The sequence below is a fragment of the Abramis brama genome, assembly GCF_963993115.1.
Source record: "Abramis brama genome assembly, chromosome: 1".
In the NCBI taxonomy this organism is placed as follows: Eukaryota; Metazoa; Chordata; class Actinopteri; order Cypriniformes; family Leuciscidae; genus Abramis; species Abramis brama.
The window spans coordinates 61,662,876-61,683,388 of NC_139963.1; the positions used below are offsets into that span (position 1 = coordinate 61,662,876).

At 38.6% G+C, this 20,513-nt stretch overlaps 1 protein-coding gene across 3 annotated transcripts in view; it reads left to right on the forward strand.

Annotated features, from left to right (window-relative positions):
• The first annotated feature begins 3,943 nt into the window (after nt 1-3,943).
• Nucleotides 3,944-20,513, forward strand: part of LOC311077986 (uncharacterized protein) — a 35,700-nt gene continuing 19,130 nt past the window's right edge. For all 3 annotated transcript variants that reach the window (XR_014605031.1, XM_084106632.1, XM_084106631.1), the window contains exons 1-6: nt 3,944-4,026; nt 12,370-12,693; nt 12,784-13,128; nt 13,435-13,521; nt 19,435-19,758; nt 19,848-20,195. Coding sequence is in view for 2 of the 3 variants with exons in the window: in XM_084106632.1 (XP_083962758.1) it covers nt 3,966-4,026; nt 12,370-12,693; nt 12,784-13,128; nt 13,435-13,521; nt 19,435-19,758; nt 19,848-20,195 (1,489 nt within the window). In the remaining variant the exon portion in view is untranslated. The remainder of the gene's footprint in view (nt 4,027-12,369; nt 12,694-12,783; nt 13,129-13,434; nt 13,522-19,434; nt 19,759-19,847; nt 20,196-20,513) is intronic.

Sequence of the window (20,513 nt, forward strand, 5' to 3'; positions counted from 1 at the left end):
TCCGATACATATGTACACAAGCATAATATATCAGCTATTCTAATAAAGCTACCACATTCAGTCATCAGGTCTAAAACTTTTCTGATGGTTACACAAACAGTATCACCACCATTAACACATAATCGCATCATATCAGACCATTCATTTGACACATTTCTTACAAGAGACATTTGTTTCTTAAGGTTTGTAAAACGTTTGGCATCAACACCACATCTGTTTACAGTAACCGATACATTGGCACATTCATTAATGTTGTTATACAACAAGGTGGTCATCTCACATCTAATACGTTGTTTAAGTAGACACTTAGCCAGTCCAGTTGCAAAACAAGTGTTCCCCATGCTGTTGTCACAAACAGTCAACTTGGACAATACCTTTCCAGCTGTCCACAGCGTCATAGACAATTTGTTCACTGCCGCTGTCCACAACTTTCTCTCTGACTTCGCGAAGCTTCTCAACAATGAAAACCTCGTCACGCAGTTCGTGTAAAATAGCATCCACTGACCCCTGAATCCTCTGGGGGTGTACCCTTAAACCACAACGACTCAATGCTTGAGCAACGATGTGCTTAAGGTCTGGTCTAACCAGATTACGTGTCAGCTCCTCAAAGTAGGCATCAAAGAAATAGGGGTCCGGTTCAAACAAACAGGAATGTCTAATCTGACTGGGGTGATCCACTTCACAACCCAAACAGATTTCTTTCAGCTTTTTGTTGATAACGTGTTCCAGAAGGACCACAACAGTTGCTTTTATGATTTTGAACCCGTCAGAACGAATACAACTGTCTGTGTCATCAATTCCGGCTAAGGCCGCAGCTCCAGCTATGGCACCGGTGTTGCCGTATGGAGTTGTAAGGAAGGTCAGGTTGTGATATCCTAGATCCATACAAAATTTATCCAACCAACTGTTGTCATAGGTTTGTGGGTGGGGTTCCAGCAGTGTGGCATTGTCATCAGGCATCGCTGGGGCAGTCTCAGGGGTGTTGCTGTAGCAGTAGACGGGTGTAGATCCGTGAGACATGGTGAATGAATGTTGCGAATGCACCGATCCGTACACGTTTTTAATGACTGTAATATGTGGGTGGGCTTAAGAGGCGGTCTTCGGGGTTGGTAACGCCCTTCTCAGGGTGAAACAATTGCATCTTTACAGAACTGTAACGATCATACATGTCACACCATCTAAACATCTTGTTTATGCTTGTAAATATATTGTCAAGCATACGAACATCTCTCCACTGAAACAGAAATTTCATGTCGTAGCACGTGTGATGCTCAGATTCTCGAATAGGCCAGACATGTACGTTGAGCTTTGTCTTGTCGTTACAGCAAAAAATATAAACACAGTCGTCTGGTAGCTTTTTACTGTGGTCACCGACCACCCGAAATCTTGTGTTAGGAGCTGATCCATCCCACTCAGCGACGTATAACGGATCATCACCACAGTCGTTCAAATCTCTCCAAACGTAGTTGAAAAACAGAAACCAGTCTTTGTCTTGAAAAATCAGACATGGAGTATGACATGTAAATTCGTCTCCAACATCAGCAGTGTAGAGTTTCACAATATGCAGCACCTTGTCAAACGCATATCTCAGCACACGTTTACCAGACAATGGGAAATCACTTTTCACATTAGCTATGTCTTCATGAAGAAACTTTGTCAAGCTAACATTTTGCTTTTTCCTTGGTGCAAAAGTTAGTTCCTCTCTCATTTCAACAGATCCTCTTGTTGGGGAAATACACATAACCTTTCTAGGGGTTTTAGGAGTTCCCGGAGCAGCCATTGTAACAGGAAAAGATGCAGAATGTCTTCTGTGTCTAACACAGCAACCCCTAACCTTATTTAATCCATGGTGTAGTTAGTGACGTAGGTGTGAAAAGACATGCCAGGAAAGACCCTATCATAAAACTTAATTGGCATATGGTGAGGTGTGAGTATTCACATGTCAATCAGGACGCAAATCTCACCAAGCTCGACACTGTAAATCAGAGACCCTGTTTTTGACACACAGATTCCCTGTCAATCATGAGTGACAAGGGGGTCATAAATCAATCAAATATCAACCCAAAAGTGACACATGGTATATGTTAATACTACTGGTGTGTTGTAATTGGCTAAACTGCGTAGTGCACGCTGTCCGGAAACTTCACGCCCATTACCTTTACGGGCGAAAGTTGCATGTGCTCCGGTCAAATGTAAATAATGGTGTCAATACTGCCGTATCAGTTTGAGCCAGAATCAGACCCAGAAAGCGGCAATGAAGAGAGTCAAGCAACCTCCGCAAACACGGCTCTTACAAAACGTTTCTGAATGGTACATTTTTTATTATTATTATTCTATTCTATTCTATTCTACTATTATTATAAGAATTTCGATACGCTGTTACTTGAAAATGCTACTGCTGCTTGTTAGCTTTTGAGATACGGTTTTCACCTGAATAAACATTTGATATAACTGAATAAATGACTGAGTAATACCGTTTTTTAAAGTTATTGTTTTAACTTCAGCGGCTGAAGTTTGCTGTTGCGATTACATATAATTTTTTGAACTTTATACACGTTTGTCTTATACACACAAAATAGCATTGAACTAACTGGCTATAAACAAACAGCTTTGGCATTGGTTTACGTTCTTGATCAAATCGAAAAATTACGTCATAAAGTAGGCTATACATGGAAAATACATTTACAAAATTAGAACATAATTACAAATTCAGGTCCAAAATGTTTGTACGTGTTTGTACGTGTAAGTGGCTACTAAAGCCAGCGCTGGCATTTGTTTACGTCCTTGATAAAACTAAAACATTACGTCTGAAATTATACATGCAAATACATTTAAAATTATTAAGTCTTACTTACAGGTTGTGGCCCAACAACTGCTGCCTCTGGTTGTAAAGTTGGAACTGCTTCATGTTTTAGTAACAGTTTCTTGTTGAATCCGGCATTGAATTCGTGGAGATTCTGGAAGCTGTCTTCCGTAAAATGCGCAGCACAGAGAGCTAAATTACGATTGAAATTTTCAGGAACATAATCAAACATAAATTTTAGCCATTGTTGACGAACTACAGCGTCCGTATGAAGCCCGAACACAGAAGACCTGGCAGCTGGGTGAAAATAACACACTTTCGACAGCATGGCTACAGCTCTCCACTATAACTCCTCCTCTTCGACAAAGCCGCAGAAATATGGCCATGCCCCCTTTTTTGCATGGGTTAGTTACGTATAAAACCCGGGAAGTATTTCGTTGTAGTCCCATTCGAGTCGTTTTTGTAGGCATTAAACTTCCTGATTTTGAAAAGTCGATATCTCTGCTTACGTTGAACTTTCAGCGCAGCAACTTTGCAGATACTGTTCATGCACCAACAGCAACATTACACACTATTTAAAATGAAAAAAGTGAAATCACAATCAACCACCCCTTTAAAAAATAAAAGTGAAAAAAGTTAAACAAGAATATGTAGAAGAAATATATATTTTTCAATCATTCTCTCAAGAAGAGAAAACAGCCTGTCCATCCTCTCCCTACTCTCCTGTGCTCTCCTCGCCTCTGCCTTCGTGCTGGTGCTGGTGCTGGCTCCTCCTCACCCTGGGCACACACTGCTGAACTCGGCCCTGGTGTGTCCTCAGGGATTGAGGCAATGAGGACAGGGGGGTTGGTGCAATGCCTCTGTCCCAACAACTCATCCATGAGGACAAACCAGGGCCAAGTTGCAGCAGTGGGTTTCCCACTCACACCCTCACCTGTGCCAGGACACTTGAAATCCTAAAGGCAGAGCAAATGAACCATGGCTTGTTAAAGCAACACTTCACTGTGGCATCGTGTCACTAAACAGCAACTCTAGCAGAATTTCAACACTCATTTGATGAGGACAGAGGAAGTTACCAACCAGAGAAGGAGCTGATGATGTGTAAAGGACGAGCTGTAATATATATATATATACTGAAGAGAAAGACTGACAGAAACACAAAATGGCTGATAAGTGTGATCTGTGTCTGCTGGGACTGATCATTCTCTCTTCACTTCTCACAGGTAAAGAAATCTGTATTTTCTCTAAAGACGTTTGCTTTACTGTTTTCCACCTCCTCTATGACCATCTGTAGTTCCTAAAGGCACAGAGGGGCTGATAGTGATCACTGTAGCCCAAGATGTGTGTACTTCAGGGGTCGATGAATTGTCACACATTTAATACCGTGGGGGAAGTTGTAATTATCTGATTGGTCAGTTTGAGCGTCTCACATTTGGGTTTTAGTCACATGGTCAGGGAAAGGATAAAAGAAGATTGTAACTGTTGCTCTGTCTCTTTTATTCTCTGGGTCCCTTTCTTGGAGCTCTCTCTCTCTTTACTTCCTCTTTTCTTTGTATCTCTCTCTCTCTCTCTCTCTCTCTCTCGTCACATTTTACATATATGCTGGGTACAATTAATGGTATAAGTTATTATCATCTCATCTATTTTGTAACCATTTTAAGTATTACTATAACCATGTTGCATTAATTTCAATTACAAATAATGTGCTAACTAGTTTTGATTTGGTATTGACTTGATATATAGTATAATAGTGCAATATAATCTATTGCAATACAATATTGTCACTCTCTATAGCAACGCTCTCCCACATATTAAGCTATTATAACTGTGTTTATTTCCATCGTTGGTATAAGTGGTCATAAGTGGTAACGGTCACTTTGTGCTTTTATGTTAATCTGAGGTAAAATGAGAACTGTGTGTAGAGTGTCAGTAATAGATTTGACAGGTGAGGAGAAGAGATAACCGCTCTACCGACCTTTGTACTCTTTCTTTTATTTCCTTTTATATTTGTGACCAGAGTTGGATGTTTGGATACTTTTTCTCACTCGATCCCCATGTATGCGGACGAGTGTGACGTTTGAGTAATTTTATTAAACATGGGGGAAAATATTAGCCTGGCTGCGCCCTCCTACGTACTTCCGCTCAATTTCATTTTCCTTCAGTACTACGTCTGGGACTGCTGTATATTCTTAGGTTTCCAGAAACCAATTTTTTGTAGGACCAATCAGCGAACAGAGGGAGTGGCTGAGAACGATGACGTTGATGTAGTGCGTCAGTTTGAGTTCAGTAATGGCAGCAGAGAAAGATGTGAGAAAAGCTATTCAGTCCGTTGTTGCAAAACTGCCGAATATACAGAAGTTAAAGCCGGAGCAAGAACAATGTTTGCTAAGTTTTGTTGGTGGCCATGATGTTGTGACCCTCCTCCCCACCGGGTTCGGGAAAAGTTTGATTTCCAGCTCACTCCGCTAGCACTAGAAGTGCCAGAATCCCCAATTGAGAGATTAATGCATTTATTGTACTAGGATGTCTTTAAAAAACAAAACAACACCAAACTGTACATTTAAACAAGTTTAATTATAATTTATAAATAAATAATATTCGTAGATGCCCTGAACAAAATAGTAGCCTATGTTTTCATGTTTCCACTGTTTGATCGCGCCCACACACACACACACCATATTCCAGCATTGCAGCCTGTTCATTATAGCCATAATAAAATATAATAAAATAGTCAAGCTAACATAAAAATTCCACTGCTCTGTTTCTCAGTACTAGTAGGCTACAATTCGTACCATTTTACGCGTGTAAAGAGGATGATTTTTTCCGTCGATATTGGAACGTGAGTGAAGTTCAAAGCCTATAATAAAGAATAGTTTAGCATCCAAACACATCGCAAATGTTGAAACATTTTGATTCTAATTAGAGAGTTACGTGAGCCTAACGCCGCTTACTTTCACTTTCGCTTATAAAGCATTTCATTTTGGCTTTAGTTATTTTTTCATTCTTGTTCTGTTCTGAATATCATTACATTTAAATGATTTGTTGTTGAATATGTTTAGTGTATTTTTTACCACATTCTATTGTTGCGTATATTGGTATAATAATACCGCAAAATTCAAAAAAAACATTTTAAATGAAAATACAGACACTTTTAGGAAAAGTCAGGTACCAGCAGGATTGTATTTATTTTTTCAACAAAGTTATTGCAGATATAAAATTCAAAACGGTCAAAATGACTGCCATGGCAGTTCTAGTGGTGAATGAGTTAGCTAAGGCGAACGATAGGGATGCAAAGCCGATAGTTGTTGTCGTCTCCCCTCTTGTTGCACTAATGGAGGACCAAGTGAAGGAGGCAGAAAAGTTGTTTCCATATCGCGCAGTAGCCTGGTGATCACTGTACAGCATTTGCGGCAGATCCGAAACGACCGCAGTGGCGTATTGTTAATGATTAGACCCAGCTTCGACAGTTGACTGAATACATCACTGTCCTTAGTGTCAAATATACATTTAGAATTTACAATTGTTCCTTGAACTCTTAAATTCGATGAACAAAACCTGCAGCTCTCGTTGACAGACATCTTATTCTAAACATAATCCTCTGATCATTCGGACTTGTTGTTTCCGGCCGGTTTCGGCGCATGACATACGTCACGACCACACGTTAGCGATTGGCTATGGCAGATCCTGAGTGACTCTGGGCAGATCCAATAGTTTTGAACTTTAACAGAGAACCCGCCTACAAGGAAGTAAACGTTTCTCAATGGAGAGAGGCCAGACTCTCTGTACAAATGAAATGTACGAGAGTCTGGTAGAACCAGGCTAGGAAAATATGCCATCTCTCATCTCTCCGACACCTACTGTTTTTTTCTTTCTGGTCAACATCTCAACTTTGCGTTACAGTGGCAGTGGGTGGAATAGACAAGAAATGTACAGTTTTCTACCATCTTGCTGACAATGTTTCTTTAGTCATTCGGCAGTCTTGCAGGAAATCCTCCTTACAACATTTAGTGGAATTAGTCTGGAAAGAGTTCATTTGAACATGCTCAGTTTATTCTTGCACTCATTCACGTTACACACACACAGATACACACAGATCATGCACACAGTTACGATACACACAGATCATACTGTATTATTCCTGATACTGGACATAGTGTCACTCAAACATCTGATGATGAAGAATTATCTTCATATTAAGAGTGTGTCAGTGATCTGAACAGCTCTCTGATAAAGACTATTCTGCCCTCGTAAAAGAGTTCCCCTTCTTCAACTAGGCAGACAGAAAACTCCTTCCACAAGAAAGTTGAACTGAAGCATGGATTTATTAACCCTTAGAGGTCGGCAATCACGCCGGCGTGATCTGTTCGCTTTTTTCCTTATGAGTTGAATTGAGACCCGAAAATACTCTTTTGACTTTGATTTTAAAAACAAGTTTCATACATCAATCGATTCTGTTAAATGTGTATTATTTTTGTGTATACTCACAATAAAAACAAAGTGTTGTGCTTTTTGCCAAATAAAGAAAAATAAACACGAGGCGAGTTCTGCCTTCTCTCTGCCAGTGTAGTCCATTCTGAAACGCGTCCGAAAATGAATCATAACTCAGCGAATACTTCTCACACAGGCACGTGAGTTATGTCTTTATGAAGCTTGAAATCTCTTCTTTTAAATGAAGTAATTTATATAAAAAACAAATGTTTTCAACTCATGTAATCCGTTTGAAAGCAAGGAGAGGTACCGTTTTTCCTTCTCCCTTCATTATCTCTAAATGAGCTGCGGCCGCCCCGCCCCCGGCGCTATTCACATGTAAATAGTTTAGGTGATCTAGTATGCATCGCACCCGTCCCCCGATCAATGCCATAAAAACACAGTTTCTTCATCAGACTTACTGATAGTTCATCGCGTTTTGAGTATGGCACGCTTCTCCAAAGACGCCCTTCAGATGATTCTGGACAGCGAGGAAGAATGCACCTTTTCCTCAGAGAAAGATTGTAACTCAGACGCATTTTGAAGAGCGAATTCCGCCGAGGACACAATTTCGGAGTAAGTTTTACTTAAAAGTCTTTTGTCTTTTATTTTTTGTGTTTGCATTTATGAGGAAAAAACAATATTACGTGACAGTTCTCCATTATGGACGCGAGCGCTCTAAATATAGCACTAAAAGACTTTCAAACTTTCACAGAGACCTAAAAACAGAAAGTACAAATCCTATCTTTAAAACAAATTTCGTTTTGTATCAATTGTATCTTAATTTTAATAATTTTTTCATTAACAAATTTCCTGGATTTAAAGTAAATATAGGCTAGCAATCACAACATAAGGTGCTTGAACTGGAGATCATCATTAACCAGACCGTAGCATACTCGCCTCACATGTCTAAAAAATGTGAAATATATTTACAGAAAGCTGGTTCTAAACAAAACCATCCAAAACAAAAAACTATGTAGCCTAATAAATGTGCATTTCTCTGGTGCGTTCACTAGCCTACTGCGAAGATCGCGAGTCAATAGCCTATCGTCAACTTCATCTTTGCCAGAAGTTAAATTTAAATCGCGTGTGTGAATGAATGATGATGTTTTAGCAAACTGTATTGCTATACTGAGATGAGTAAAAATCGACTGAAATATGTTGAAATAAAATGTAGGCTATTTGTATAAGCAACGTATTAAACTGCAAATTAACAATATGCCCTAATATTTCATGAAAACAACGTTACAGTCAGGCGAAATATGAATGAATAACTAATGAATACCGAGATAAAATGTAGGCCTATAATCTTTTTTTTTTTACAAAGAAAGAGTACACTTGAAATATTGTTGAAATTGTAATTATTGTTGTAATTGTAACCTTTTTAATAAAATAGCAAAACATATTCACAAGATAGATGTAAGCAAAATCTTAAATGGTCAATAAAAGTCTTCTTCTAAATATATCTTTTGTCCTTGCATTGTGGCTCAGTCAGTTTCACACCTGAGTGAATGGCTCATCATTATGCAGAGTGGGTGGGACATTGTATTCTCAGGTGTAAACCACTCCTCGTTTACGCCCCCCTCGCATATTGGCTTTCCAAGCAAAACCTGTTTTACATCAATTTAAATCAATGTATGGTTTTATGTGAACGATAAAGCAAGACTATTTTCACATAATTTTGAAGAAAAACCTCTAGGCGAGGACATCCATTAGTCAAAAGTCTTATTGACACATATTTACTATGTGTTTTGTGGCCTTATTTCAGAAATTTTAGTTTTTAGTTTTTTCAATAACCATGCATAAACATTATTCTCTCAAAAATGAAAACATGTACATACACGTGGCTCACATATTATGGTAGCCCTGTTTGTGCTATATAGAGTGAATTTACACCTTTGCCATTAATATGTTTATAAGCAACTGAAAAAAGCACAAATGTCAGGGCATGTCAGAACATCTCAAGGGCCCCAAAAACAGCCCAGACCCCAGAGGGTTAAGGTATAACTGGACATAATATACACAAATAATAATCCAGATGCATGAAACATCGTACTGAAAAGTCTCTCTTAATATCAATTTTATCCTAAAATTACTGGTACTAAATCCAGACAAAAGATGAAAAACAAGCTTCTAGCAAACACATTAATACTTACAGACAAAGCTTCTATAAATGATTGTAAAGATGATGAAGAGATTGAGCTGCTTTAACCGTGTGACAGCATCAACTGAGTAAAACAAGATGGCTGCAATTAAGGTCAGAGGTTACTCTCTCTGACAACATCAAAAACATACATGGACTAGCACCACCTAGTGGCTCTAAAATTAAACTACACTAAGAACAGTACAAAGACTAATAGTTTATTCTGGAGAGAGTGTTGTTTGCTTTAAGTGAGGGTAATGCTGTTTAATCCTCCTCTGCTGAGATCCTCAGAGACTTAATGTACTTTATCTTCAGTTGATTTAATCTAATGCTGAGTTCACACTGCACGATTTTAGCCCCAATTTTGTTACTGTCAAAATGTGGCAGTTTTTTTCAGCAAATATTTACAGTGTGCACTGTAACAAATGGCCTCATTTTAACAGTAACATGTTGTTTTCCATTAAAACAGCAATATAACGTAGAAACAAATGCATTCTGGGAGATATTTGTCTTTTTCTAGAAAGTAGTCTACAGTAATATACTGAGAATTAACAGCGCTCAAAGTTGACACTCAGAGGCTGTGTTCAAACACACACCCTATACCCTCACTCACTATTCCCTACATTAGTTCACTAATATAGACAGAATGGATAAAAACAAGTGAGTTAATTCAGACACTGATGAACATATACTACTTGCTGATAGGCTAACGCTGCTGTCAATCACCTAATCCTGTTACATAGGCATAGCTTATCACTCAGCATGAGAAAACGTTTATTTTTTTGTTTGTTCCGTTATTTTCTCTAAATATTTACATAGCCTAAATAAAAACACAAGGGCACATATTTTGATAGATAACAGTTAGGTCTTTAATCTATTTTATTAATGTTATTAATTTAGTTGCTAAAATGCTGCCTAACAAGAGATACTTTTTTTATTGTTGTTTATTTAAATTTATTTGAACATCTCCGTTTATTGTGCACGCATTAAATATTTGTCTCATTTCAGTCGGCTCCACTGTGGTGATATTTACCGCGGCTCTCTTTAGTTGGGGCTCGGCACTGTCAGCAGTGTTTTCTGTTGCAGAGAGAATGCTGTCGCTCCAGTGCTTTCTTTGTTTTAAGTTTGGCCTCCAGTAGCTCTGTAGTGAACTTTCACACTTATGTCCACTCACAGACATAATTTCCCTCGACTCGAGACCAGCATCGGACAATCTCTGCACCATGGTGCTGCGAAGACAGTGATTTGTGTAAAGCTTGGAGGTGCTGCTGCTTTACAAATAGTACAATTAATTTTAACAAGTAGACTATTTTTTTTGCGGAAGGAATGCTTTTATTGATTTAACTTCATGAAAGTTGCACTAATAAATTTTTTTTTTTTACTTTAATATTGTGTGGTAACCGTTTTATAAAAGCAATAAGGTACTCGAGGCAAGTGCTGTATCGTGAAAGTAGAAAGCTTCGCGTCGTGCCTAACAACGCCCTTCAGCCATTACTTATTCACGATACAGCACAGCCTCTCGTGCCTTATTGCTTTTATAAAACAGTTACCACACAATATTAAAGAAAAAAAAAATGTATTACTTCTATGTTTATGTTGATACGTGTGGTTGCTAAGGGTGTTTCTTAAAGGGACACCAGGTAACTTTTTAACCTTAACTGAACAGCTTCAGAGTCAGTGGAATGGTTATATTACTTATTTTGGGTTGAATGGTGGTGGTTTCGCACCCCCCTGGTGCCCGAGAGCGGAAAAAACTCACTTGCAACTTTGGGTCGGCGGCCTCGCCGTCAGGAAGTATCATGTGATATCAGCTCTCGCGATGTAACGAATTGCTTGACGGCACTGCACACGTACACGCCCCCATTCAAGCACCGGCGGGCTATAAGCAGAGAATGTCTACTATAAGCAAAGGGCAACGATAGACTGAGTTATGGCTGAGCCTGTAAAAAAGAAGCAGAAAGCTAGGAAATCTTTTTCGGAGGACCAACGAAAGAGGAAACGGGAGGTTTGACCGAGCAAGAAGTCAGACTCGAGTAAATATCAGACCGGCTTTTTCAGTATGGTGAGAACTGAGAGAAACAGAAGCCAGCAAAACGGATGCTGACCTGGCTGCTTTTGCACTTGTAAGTATCTTTGGAATAAACTGTGTTTAATATTTAAATGTCAAGTAATTGTGACCTCAGGATGTTATCTATTGTCTGTAAAGGTTTTTTATTATGATCGCTGTCTGTTACGGGCTTACTAGTACGCTAGATACTATAATTTTGATGTTAGCATTGTCATTAGCAAACACGTTTGATTTCTGTAGTTGTTTGGCCGTTCCTCTGTCGGTTTTATTTGTGTAACTTACACTTTTATTTTGTCACTAAGTCAACGCGTCTGATAATAGGCAATAAACATGTTGCACATATCATGATCGAGCTAGAAAAAACGTTCTGATGTTTTCTTAGACAAGCAAAGGTAAACGGTACTTTTTTTATGCTCATGTCCACTCTCCCAAAAACAAACAAACACGAAAGCAGTAGTTCGCCTCGTTCATATAGTTCGTTCCCGGTAAAAATACTAGTATGCATGACAACACAATAAAAAAAAAATCGCCATCAGTTGGAAAGAAAATCTTGCTTTACTTGCCTCGGTTCTGAAATAGCCGGTTCCTCTGCTCAGCTGGGTTGCTCGTGGCGAGGGGGGAGGGACAACAGTTCGTTTTTACGACAGAGTGTTTGAAAGCATTTACTACCAGACACTAGGGGGAGCTTCGTAGAGAAAAAACACTCAGACTTGCCTGGTGTCTCTTTAAGGGTGCAGTGATAAATAGAACCGTCGGGTGAAGCGGTCATAGCCGTGTTTTATCGTGAATAAAGCACAGCTATTGACCAATCAGAATCAAGGATTGGAACTAACTGTTTTAATTTATTAACATATATCATAATGATCACTGAGATATACTGTGTTTCAGGTATCAGTGGAGTGGATGATAATGTGTTCATCAGTTCTGGTGAAAATGTGCGTCTGCCCTGTAATAATGCTCTTTCTGACTGCAAATCTAAAACTGTATGGACCTACTATAACAGATTCAGACATTCAGCAGCAGTTGAACTGATTAAATTAGGGATAAAGAAGAAAGACACAGAGAAACATGAGAGTCTGAGTCTGGAGTCTGACTGCTCTCTGAACATCAAGAACGTCACAGAAGAAGATTATGGATTATACATCTGCCAACAATATGTGAATGGACAGAAACAAAGACCTGATGCTGATGTTTCTCTGCATGTTCTTCATGGTAAGTTTATGATTATGTGGTAAATTTAAAAATTCTCCCTTTAAACTCAGATGATGATTGAAGAGTCTGTGATTTGTGTCTTGTGTTCAGTTTCAGTGTCTCCATCATCATCGTCATCATCATCTTCATCCTCACAGACTGAGATCAGTCCAGGCCGCTCTGTGACTCTCTCCTGTCAGTTGTATTTATATGCTGGATATCCCTGTGATTATTTGATTCGTTCTGAGGGTCTTGGGCTGTTGTGGGTGAATCAGGCTGGTGTTGATCTGAAGACAGACTCCAGATATCAGATATTATCATCATCAGCTCGATATCACTGTATCATCACTCTGACTACAACACTCCTGAATGAAGATGACAACAGAGAGTGGAGATGTCAGCTTACTCGCAGAAATCAACTCGAGACCTCAGTCAGATACACTGTCAAGTATTCAGGTGAGAAAACAGTGTTAGAAGAGCCTCATAATGTCAGTAACACTAAGGTCTATCAGTATCACTGAACCAGAACAAACTGAGGGAACAAAAGCTTCTTTGACTCTCACAGAAGAGTAACTCAAAGCATTGCTTCAAACTAATGAACTGCAGTGAAGTAACAGTCCAAAACGTGATGCTGGAAATAATAAAGGAATTGAAACTTGACAGCAAAAATATTAACTTTTTATGTAATATGATGATCAAAGTTAAAATATGATGGTCATATTGTACATTATTAATGATCTGAACTAACATTCATCTTCACAGCTCAAGCTGATTCAACGACAGCAGTGAATCCAGTCCACATCACACACTCTCAGGATCCCTCAACTATAAACACACACGTCTCTAAAGGTACATCATCACTGTCTTTCTCACATCAGTGCTTTCCAGTGCATAATGCTAGAGTTATCTTCAGTTTTAACTCATCAAAATATGACTGTCATATTCTACAGTATGATTGTCACACTGAGTTGCTGTTTTAGTTTCATTTCATGGACTTTTATGGTGTGTCCCAATTAGCGTACTTATGCATATTCTAGGACATGTTTAGTATAAACAGTGAGAGTAGTGTGTTCATATAACACTCCGGTTCTTTCACTCGATTCTCCCAGAAAGCGTCACATGAAGACGATATGTTGAGCTCATCCATGCAGCGCATTCACTGTAGATCCATGAAAAACACCAAACAGACATAAAATACTGCTCATCCACTCACAAAACTATCAAAAAACATACATGTAAAAGTGAACAAAACAAATATACAAAAAAAGAGAGAAACACAAAATAAGCCGTACACTCGTAATGCTCGGCAACAAGTTTAACATATAAAACTTCAGTTATTCATCAAGTCTGGGTGTCTTATGACCCCAATATGAAATAAACTGATTTAATAACCTTTTTAAAAAACTATATTTTTGACCTTAAAGAAAAATAGTTATCTCTGCCAACATTTTGTTTCTGTCTGACCGGAGAAAGTTTGTCCTGCCATTCACCTCAACAGCTCAGATGAAACTGAAGAGAAAATGGCCGACTTCAGCTATTTTTACTCTAATGCTCAATTCAGCTTCTTATACTACGCCCTAAAAGTATGTACTCTTTTTCTGAGGAAAAAATAGATACTTTTGAGTGTTTAGCAGAAGAGTAGACAAGCTTTGGGACAAACTATCACGTCATCTCCCAGATGACTAGCATCTTAGCCGTTAGGCTATAACCCAGATAGCAACATTGTGAACGTATGGATGGCTCCTGTTTGCCAGATCCGCTCCTGTTTGCCAGATCCGCTCCTGTTTGCAAAATAGTAATAAGTGAAGCTGGTAATGCTGTGTGTGGAGTTGTTTAATCCTCCTCTGCTGAGATCTTCACAGATTTAATGTCTTCTTTACTCTTCAGTGGATTTCATCTAAGGCTGTGTCTGAAGTCAGTTGTAGTTCTTGTGTTTCTGCTCGTCTCTTTTTCTGTTCTCTTCTTTCCTTCAGTGATTCTGCTTGATAACAGGCTTATTAACCCTCTGGGGACCAAGCTGTTTTTGGGGTCCTTGAGATGTTCTGACATGCCTTGACATTTGTGCTTTTTTCAGTTATTTATAAACATGTTAATGGCAAAGGTGTAAATTCACTCTATATAGCACAAACAGGGCTACCATAATATGCGAGCAACGTGTATGTAGATGTTTGTATTTTTAAGAGAATAATGTTTATGCGTGGTTATTGGAAAAAATTAAAATGAAAGTTGCTAAATTAAGACCACAAAACACATATTAAATATGTGTCCACAAGACTTTTGACTAATGGATGTTGTCCCTTTGAGTTCTAGCTTCAAAATGATGTAAAAATAGTCTTGCTTTATCGTTCACAAAAAAAAAATACATTGATTTAAATGGTGTAAAACAGGTTTTGCTTGGAAAGCCAATATGCGAGGGGGAGGAGTAGTTTACACCTTAGATTATGAATGTCCCACCCACTCTGCATAATGAGCCATTCACTCAGGTGTGAAACTGACTGAGCCACAATGCAAGGACAAAAGATGTATTTAGAAGAAGACTTATATTGACCATTTAAGATTTCGCTTACATCTCTCTTGTAAATATGTTTTGCTATTTTATTAAAAATGTTACAATTACAACAATAATTACAATTTCAACAATATTTCAAGTGTACTCTTTCTTTGTAAAAAAAAAAAAAAAAAAAAAAAAAGATTATAGGCCTACATTTTATCATATGTATTCATTAGTTTGAATATAGCCAACATTGGAACATCTAACATCTTAGTCTATGAATTTATTTTTGACAAAAATAGTATTTTTTTTGCAGTTTAATACGTTGCTTATACAAATACATTTTATTTCAACATATTCCAGTCGATTTTTACTCATCTCAGTAGGCTATAGCAAAGCAGTTTATTCTTTCACACACAGACGCGCGATTCATATTTAGGCTAAACAGTCTTTACAAATATGTCCCCTTCATTCATCTCACAGAAAGGCGAGTCATATTATAGAAATGCGATTCATCTTTTTGCGGTTTACATAGGCCTACACTAACGTTATTCCATAACGTTATTCCACACGTGAGAAAAGAAAACAGCCTACCTCACTCCTCAGCGGAATCTGCTCCTCATTTCAGGAGATATTGCTCCTCATCAGCACTGTTCTGAGGAATCTTTTCTCCATAAGGTAGGCTATAATGTCTCACTCGCGAGGAGTCGCGACGCGCTTTGTTTACAGCTGATGTGGGCGTTTCACAGCTCTGAAATAGTTCTCAGAATTTGCGTTTGAATAGCACGCGCTCTCCGGGGAGTGGTCACATTACTGTGAATTAGCTCGTAATGAGCTCGACAGGAGTCGCTCTCTTTTTATACAGATTACAGAAGCTGAGAATATTTGTTTTTTATATAAATGACTTCATTTAAAAGATGCGATCTCAAGCTTTATGCCCGTGGGTCTGTTTGCCTGTTTGACTGAATTTTCGCGGAGTTATAGATCATTTTCGAACGCGTTTCAAATGGGAGTTTACTGACAGAGAGAAGGCAGAAATCGCATCATGTTAATTTTTCTTTATTTGTCAAAAAGCAAAACACTTTATTTTTATTGTGAGTATACAGAAAAAAAATAGAAACTGAACAGGATCGATTGATGTATTACACGAAAATGAAAGATCAAAATTAACAGAGCATTTAGTGTTTATTTTCATTGCTAAAAAAAAAAAACGAGCAAAACGCGCGGGCGCGTTTGTGGTCCCCAGAGGGTTAAGGCTGAGGTGACTCCATATTTAATATACCCTGGTTTTGTGGCTCAGATAAGGTCCAGTTCTGGTTTATTTCTTTGCTCTTGGCTGACATGTGGCATTGCTATGGCCTGCTTGTGGCCCAGATCTGGCAAACAGGAGCGGTCCGCCATTCCACACTGCATGTGGGCCAGATCATGCAGAAGTGTCAGGAACAGTTGTGTGTATTATTTGTGTAACTTTAGGGAATAAACTTGCCTGAAAGCCGTGAAAACAACAGTGAGGCAGAGTTTTTGCAGCTTGTCAGTTGAGTTTCCGCCCCGTTCCCATGGTAACTCCCTCCGCTCCTGTTTAAATGCTACCCGCATGTTCAGTGTCGGTTAATCGCAAATAATATAAATGAAATGAGAATTTGAAAGCAGTATAGGCCATAATACAATAGACCAGGGGTCGGCAACCTAAGGCGGGTTAATCGCTGGCACACAAGCAAATGCGAGAGAAGTGTATGTATTTCATTCAGATAAAGTAGTCTAGTTTTATGCCGGTCAAATGCACTCGGGCTCCCCATGATTATCATCACGCATCATCAGCATCACACTATCTTCATATTAAGAGTGTGTCAGTGATTTGAACAGCTCTCTGATAAAGACTATTCTGCCCTCGTAAAAGAGTTCCCCTTCTTCAACTAGGCAGACAGAAAACTCCTTCCACAAGAAAGTTGAACTGAAGCATGGATTTATTAAGGTATAACTGGACATAATATACACAAATAATAATCCAGATGCATGAAACATCGTACTGAAAAGTCTCTCTTAATATCAATTTTATCCTAAAATTACTGGAACTAAATCCAGACAAAAGATGAAAAACAAGCTTCTAGCAAACACATTAATACTTACAGACAAAGCTTCTATAAATGATTGCAAAGATGATGAAGAGATTGAGCTGCTTTAACCGTGTGACAGCCATAGACAGTAAAAGAAATGGACACAGCGACCCCATTGGATTCAACGGAGACAAAGTGAAGCCAATTAGAAACTCTTACTTCCTGGGGGTCGAGCGTACTGCGCAGACTCAAACTGAGCTTGACGACGTAGATGTGACGTGAGCAAACCGTCTGTCTTCTAGTAGCTGTGCCAAGATCAATCTGAATCATTCCCTTCCGAGACTTGCAGAGACGGAGAGTGTGAGTAGGAGCTGTCCATGAGCTAGGAGCAGGAGAAACTTTTAGTAGGTATTCTGATTCATTACTTTGTCATTTTGCCTCCACGTCCCCCCGATTGCCCGCGCGCTTCTCCTCCTGTCCATACGGTAATCTTTCTACTGTGCGACAGAGAGTCGCGTGGCTATGACGCAATCGTTAGCCTATTTTTTACAAAAATTGCTTCTACGGGGCCATAACGTAAGCTACAAGGTAATGGAGCCTTTTATACATTTTCGTGTTTCTTTAGAAATAAATAATGGACAAATGGAGTCTTTAAACGCCTCAGATGTAAAGTTATTCGCTGTCAAAGTGACGCCAAAATGAATGGGAGTCAATGGGATGCTAACAGCAGGTGATGGTCTGTTAGCCAATGGCGGCGCCCGGGGGTACCTTCAAAATAATAGAAAACCCTGCCCCCCTGGACAGCATCAACTGAGTAAAACAAGATGGCTGCAATTAAGGTCAGAGGTTACTCTCTCTGACAACATCAAAAACATACATGGACTAGCACCACCTAGTGGCTCTAAAATTAAACTACACTAAGAACAGTACAAAGACTAATAGTTTATTCTGGAGAGTGTGTTGTTTGCTTTAAGTGTGGGTAAAGCTGTTTAATCCTCCTCTGCTGAGATCCTCAGAGACTTAATGTCTTTATCTTCAGTTGATTTAATCTAATGCTGAGTTCACACTGCACGATTTTAGCCCAGATTTTGTTACTGTCAAAATGTGGCAGTTTTTTTACAGCAAATTTTTACAGTGTGCACTGTAACAAATGGCCACATGTTGACAGTAACATGCTATTAAAACAGCAATATAACGTAGAAACAAATGCATTCTGGGAGATATTTGTCTTTTTCTAGAAAGTAGTCTACAGTAATATACTGTGAATTAACAGCGCTCAAAGTGGACACTCAGAGGCTGTGTTCAAACACACACCCTATACCCTCATTCACTATTCCCTACATTAGTTCACTAATATAGACAGACAGAGTGGATAAAAACAAGTGAGTTAATTCAGACACTGATGAACATATACTACTTGCTGATAGGCTAACGCTGCTGTCAATCACCTAATCCTGTTACATAGGCATAGCTTATCACTCAGCATGAGAAAACGTTTATTTTTTTGTTTGTTCCATTATATTCTCTAAATATTTACATAGCCTAAATAAAAACACAAGGGCACATATTTTGATAGATAACAGTTAGGTCTTTAATCTATTTTATTAATGTTATTAATTTAGTTGCTAAAATGCTGCCTAACAGGAGATACTTTTTTTATTGTTGTTTATTTAAATTTATTTGAACATCTCCGTTTATTGTGCACGCATTAAATATTTGTCTCATTTCAGTCGGCTCCACTGTGGTGATATTTACCGCGGCTCTCTTTAGTTGGGGCTCGGCACTGTCAGCAGTGTTTTCTGTTGCAGAGAGAATGCTGTCGCTCCAGTGCTTTCTTTGTTTTAAGTTTGGCCTCCAGTAGCTCTGTAGTGAACTTTCACACTTATGTCCACTCACAGACATAATTTCCCTCGATTTGAGACCAGCATCGGACAATCTCTGCACCATGGTAATATTAAATATATACACCACACAATATTAAAGTAAAAAAAAAAAATGTATTACTTCTATGTTTATGTTGATACGTGTGGTTGCTAAGGGTGTTGCTAAGGGCGCAGTAATAAATAGAACCGTTGGGTGAAGCGGTCATAGCCGTGTTTTATCGTGAATAAAGCACAGCTATTGACCAGTCAGAATCAAGGATTGGAACTAACCGTTTTATACGTTTTCATTTATTAACATTTGACATAATGATCACTGAGATATACTGTGTTTCAGGTATCAGTGGAGTGGATGATGATCATGTGTTCATCAGTTCTGGTGAAAATGTGCGTCTGCCCTGTAATAATGCTCTTTCTGACTGCAAATCAACTACATGGTTCTACTATAACAGCATCAGACATTCAGTAGTAGTTGAACTGATTAAATTAGGGATAAAGAAGAAAGACACAGAGAGACATGAGAGACTGAGTCTGGAGTCTGACTGCTCTCTGAACATCAAGAACGTCACAGAAGAAGATTATGGATTATACATCTGCAGACAATATGTGAATGGACAGAAACAAAGACCTGATGCTGATGTTTATCTGCATGTTCTTCATGGTAAGTTTATGATTATGTGGTAAATTTAAAATTCTCCCTTTAAACTCAGATGATGATTGAAGAGTCTGTGATTTGTGTCTTGTGTTCAGTTTCAGTGTCTCCATCATCATCATCATCATCATCTTCATCCTCACAGACTGAGATCAGTCCAGGCCGCTCTGTGACTCTCTCCTGTCAGTTGTATTTATATACTGGATCTCCCTGTGATTATTGGGTTCGTTCTGAGAGATTTGAGCTGTTGTGGGTGAATCAGGCTGGTGTTGATCTGAAGACAGACTCCAGATATCAGATATTATCATCATCAGATCTATATCACTGTATCATCATCAATCTGACTACAACACTCCTGAATGAAGATGACAACAGAGAGTGGAGATGTCAGCTTACTCGCAGAAATCAAGTCAAGACCTCAGTCAGATACACTGTCAAGTATTCAGGTGAGAAAACAGTGTTAGAAGACCCTCATAATGTCAGTAACACTAAGGTCTATCAGTATCACTGAACCAGAACAAACTGAGGGAACAAAAGCTTCTTTGACTCTCACAGAAGAGTAACTCAAAGCATTGCTTCAAACTAATGAACTGCAGTGAAGTAACAGTCCAAAACGTGATGCTGGAAATAATAAAGGAATTGAAACTTGACAGCAAAAATATTAACTTTTTATGTAATATGATGATCAAAGTTAAAATATGATGGTCATATTGTACAGTATGATTGAGATTCTACATTGAGTTGTTGTTTTAGTTTCATTTCAT